The 3,882-nt window shown below is 41.1% G+C and overlaps 1 protein-coding gene across 1 annotated transcript; it reads right to left on the bottom strand.

Moving 5' to 3' along the window:
• Positions 1-239: 239 nt before the first annotated feature.
• On the bottom strand, positions 240-3,539 carry LOC112734065 (F-box/kelch-repeat protein SKIP11). Its single transcript, XM_025783251.3, has 2 exons — positions 3,080-3,539; positions 240-2,473 (listed from the first exon to the last, which is right to left on the bottom strand). The coding sequence occupies exon 2, from the start codon at positions 2,380-2,382 to the stop codon at positions 724-726; it is 1,659 nt and encodes a 552-aa protein (XP_025639036.1). The 5' UTR covers positions 2,383-2,473; positions 3,080-3,539; the 3' UTR covers positions 240-723.
• Between the last annotated feature and the right edge of the window lie 343 nt (positions 3,540-3,882).

Below are 3,882 nucleotides of genomic sequence, written 5' to 3'. Positions count from 1 at the left end.
ACTAAAAAAGAGAATTTCCTAATTTTCAGCTTTGGTATCTATGTAGTCTTGTTCCTTAATCAATAATAATTCAATCATTGACAAACAAGAGAAAGGAAAATATAATCATGGTCGCATGTTAGATTCAGAACAAGCAATGAATCCAATCCAATTATGTGTCAAAAAATGAAGGGAAAGAATATATGCTACTTTGTGGAGCAGAGAAATTAATCAAATAATAAAAAATGAATAAAAAGAGCTGTGGGAAATTATTCCATCCTTGAAGCTAAGAAAATTTATGATGATTGGAAATCAAATATGAAGTGGTGTTTCCTTAAAAAACTTAAGCAAAACAACACAAAATAAGCTACATCTGTGTTGCTACTTCCAATTATTTTAACCTATTCCTGTGCTACATGACACCAAAAGCTTCGAAAATTTTCATGTAAATTGAAATGGGGGGAAGATACCAATTTCAATGGAATGGAACAAAATAGTAATTGAAATTTGAAACATAAAAATTGAAACACTGAAAGAGCTCCTTCCCGGGATGCTTTTCAGTTAATCTTGAGAGTAATATCAGAATCTCTTCCCCATGCTTCCCCCACCTTCGAATCGAAAATATGACAGAAAAAGAAGGGGGAAAGGTATCAATTAGCAAGAATTCTGGGTCAATGGATGAATAAATGTTGTGCAAGCCATTGGATTTTGAAGCCATCAAAATGTGTTAATAATTTCAATTCTTCAACATCCCATCACGGCACAGTTATAGACAAAGTTACCAGACCGTTTCCTGGCCAGTAGGTTCCATTGGGGAGGTCCTTCGCTCGGCACCCACGAGTTGAGTTCAATAAAACCCCCACCTTGTGTCCGAGGTCCACCTATCACGATTAGCCGATTTCCGCATGCCCTGAATGCAAGACCCCAGCCATTCATTGACACTGCTCGCTCCGGAAGTCTCCCAATGGTATTCCACACTTTTCTCTCTTTATCGTACTTCTTAACCTCCATGTCAGCATAATCAGCAGCATATAATTCATTATTTACAACAGCAACCAGAGGTGGCGCCTCGGCTGTTGCAGGCATCTCGGCCCCCCTAGCATTGCGTCCTGGGGACATGCTAGGAATTTCTGTCCATGTCCTAGTCTGTAGATTGTACTCCTCACCACAGGTAAGAAGCTTAGACTCGCTTCCACCAATTCCACCGATCACATAGAACTTTCCATCCATGAATACTCCAGAGCACATCTTCCTAGGCTTTTTCATGGGTGGGAGCATTTCCCATTGTTGATTCTCGGAATTATACAGTTCAGCAGAGTCCAGAATACGTCCCTCGGAATCACACCCACCGGCCAAAATTGCAATCTCTCCAAGGCTAGCAGATCCAAACAAGCATCTTGGAGCATTCATCCGCATTCCCGAAGACCATGAATTCGTCAAAAGACTGTATCTGTAAATGACATGGGATCTCAGCTCCCTCCCAAACACAAGTAGTTCAGTACCAACAGCCAAGGACTCCTTGTCTGAACACATGAAGCATTCGTTAGAAGCCATCCTAGGCAAATGCATCCACCTTTCGCGAATGGGATCATAGGCCTCCCATTCAAGGAGGGCACAGGAAAAGTAAACCCAGTGTTCTATGATTCCATTCAGTCTCCTCCACTTGTATAGCTCACCACTTCGGATAATGTTGCGAAAGCTCGAGTTCAGTGATGCAAGAGAACCATAATCGGACCTCGAACAGCGGCTGAGACAGGCAATCGAGCTGTCTCTATTCATTCGAGGCAGAAGGGAACCAGAATCCGATGAATCACCGGAATGATTCTCTTGCTGCTGATCAGATGGCTGGTCACTGGAATTCGACAAATTTGCAGCAAGCAGCTGCATCTCGTCAGATTGCTGAACTCCAGAATCAGAAAAATGCTTGGATTGATTCTCCTGCTGCTTATCAGATTGATGGAAACCGGACTCCAATGAATCCCTGGCTTGATACTTGTCATGTTCAGCTAACAGCTCAGGAGAATGAGCTAGAGCATCTTCATCTATTTGGAGACCACTCAGCAGCACAAAATCATTCCTGTGATCCTGCATGGTAGAGTCATCATCATCACTATCAACACCATCATCAACGTCCTCATCAATTTTTGGAACAACAGAATCCTCAATCTGATAAGGCTGCTGTTGGAACAAAACTCGATTGGCTTCACCTCGGAGGTGGCGAGAACCCAATCTCTTGCTATTAACCTTCCTGGGATTGGGTTCATCATTGACATCATTTTCCAAAGGGCGCTTGCCGTTCTTGATGTCCAAGTCAGGCAGATATGTCATGAAAGGCCACTTGTTTTCTGCCTGGTAGGAGCTGGGAAACAACCTCGGAACCACACAGGAACGGCCGTCCAACATGTCTCTGCAACAACACCACCACCAACCAACAAGCACTCAATCTCAACCCTTCTATCAGATGTCTTTCTTCTTCTTCCACAAAATCAAGAGCCTGTTCAAACATAATCAATCAAATCCAAATCGAATTGAAATTCAATTCAGAAGTTCCTAATCCCTTCTTCAAACATAAATGCCCAGAAACGCCAACGGGACAAGTAGCATGATTTCAGATCGGAATCCATTCAAAATCACATTTTTCAATTCCCGTTTGCAAAGAAAAAGTTCTCGCAAGAGAACAGAGGGATAGAGAGAAAAAAAGATTGCCTCGTGTAGAACCAAATTTACACACACACAGAGATCCCAGTTACCAAAAACAACTCAAACAAGTAGAACTTCAATTGAACGAAACCAAGTTCAGAGAATCCAAATGTGACACAAGAAATGAATCCAGCATTCTAAAACAGAAGAAGCAGCCAAACAAAATTTTAACTTTGAACAAAAACCCATTAATCATTATCATTATCCGCCAAATGAAGCAACAAAAACACACAAAATTAATTAGATCTCCACGAATCCAAAAGACCAAAGCCTTCAACTACATAACAAAGCATGCTAACAAGCTCATTCAAAAGGAAGCTGAAAAAAACACAGAGACAGAAAAAGAGAGAAAGAGAGAGAGAGAAACAGATATAGAGAGAGAAACAGAAAGAGGACTTACAAGTCTTAGAAGGTGGATAAGAAGCAAAACAGAAAAAACAACAATAGTACTTGTTGGGCAGCTTTTGCAAATTGAAACTAGAACCTTCAAACTCCCTTGTTTCTCTATCTAAATCTCAAAGTTCACTGTTTTGCATGTACTCTCCACAGACAAACACAAAACAAAGAGAGAGAAAGAGAAAAAGAGCCACTTTCTCTCTCTACACAGTTCTTAAGAGGAAGTTGTTGTTCTTGGTTTTTGGTTGGTCCCTTGTTGCTATAGTCTCTGCAAATCAGATGAATGCAAAACAAGGTTTTTGGTTTTTGGGAGCAAAATCTCAGAACAAAAAAAGGACCCCCTTATCTCTCTCCTAAATCATAATCTTAATTTATATAATATATAACTAATAATTATATTAAAAATAAAACCAATTACCTTAATTATTCAATTAAATCGATAACTTTGTTCTTGGGGTTGTGCGAAATTTGACGGAGGTGGAGCTGGTGGTGTAGTGGTGGTGGTGGGGCCCGCAAAAGGTTCGCCCGGTGACCGGTTACCGGTAAACGCAGGTGGTGACACGTGTTGACTAGTGAAAGGTTTATTTTCTTTATTTTTTTTGGGTTTATCTCGCTGACTCGGAGAACCAAAAAAATTAAAAAGGAAAAGAGAGAGAGAAAGAGACTCGTCCGTTTACGTTACCCCCACGTCTCTGCGCCGTTGGATTCTTATTCTAAATCATCGGCTGGTCAATTTCTCGTGCATATTTGTGGGGAGGGATCCTCTGCGACGCGGGTGTTAATGAGGTCGGTTTGGTTGGTTTGTTG

The sequence above is a fragment of the Arachis hypogaea genome, chromosome 3 (genome assembly GCF_003086295.3).
Source record: "Arachis hypogaea cultivar Tifrunner chromosome 3, arahy.Tifrunner.gnm2.J5K5, whole genome shotgun sequence".
In the NCBI taxonomy this organism is placed as follows: Eukaryota; Viridiplantae; Streptophyta; class Magnoliopsida; order Fabales; family Fabaceae; genus Arachis; species Arachis hypogaea.
Note: the sequence above shows the minus strand (reverse complement) of the source record. Positions and strands in the feature narration are given on the sequence as shown.

Coding starts and splice junctions, on each gene's coding strand:
- LOC112734065 (XM_025783251.3), bottom strand. CDS start 2,382: ATGTTGGACGGCCGTTCCTGTGTGGTTCCGAGGTTGTTTCCCAGCTCC.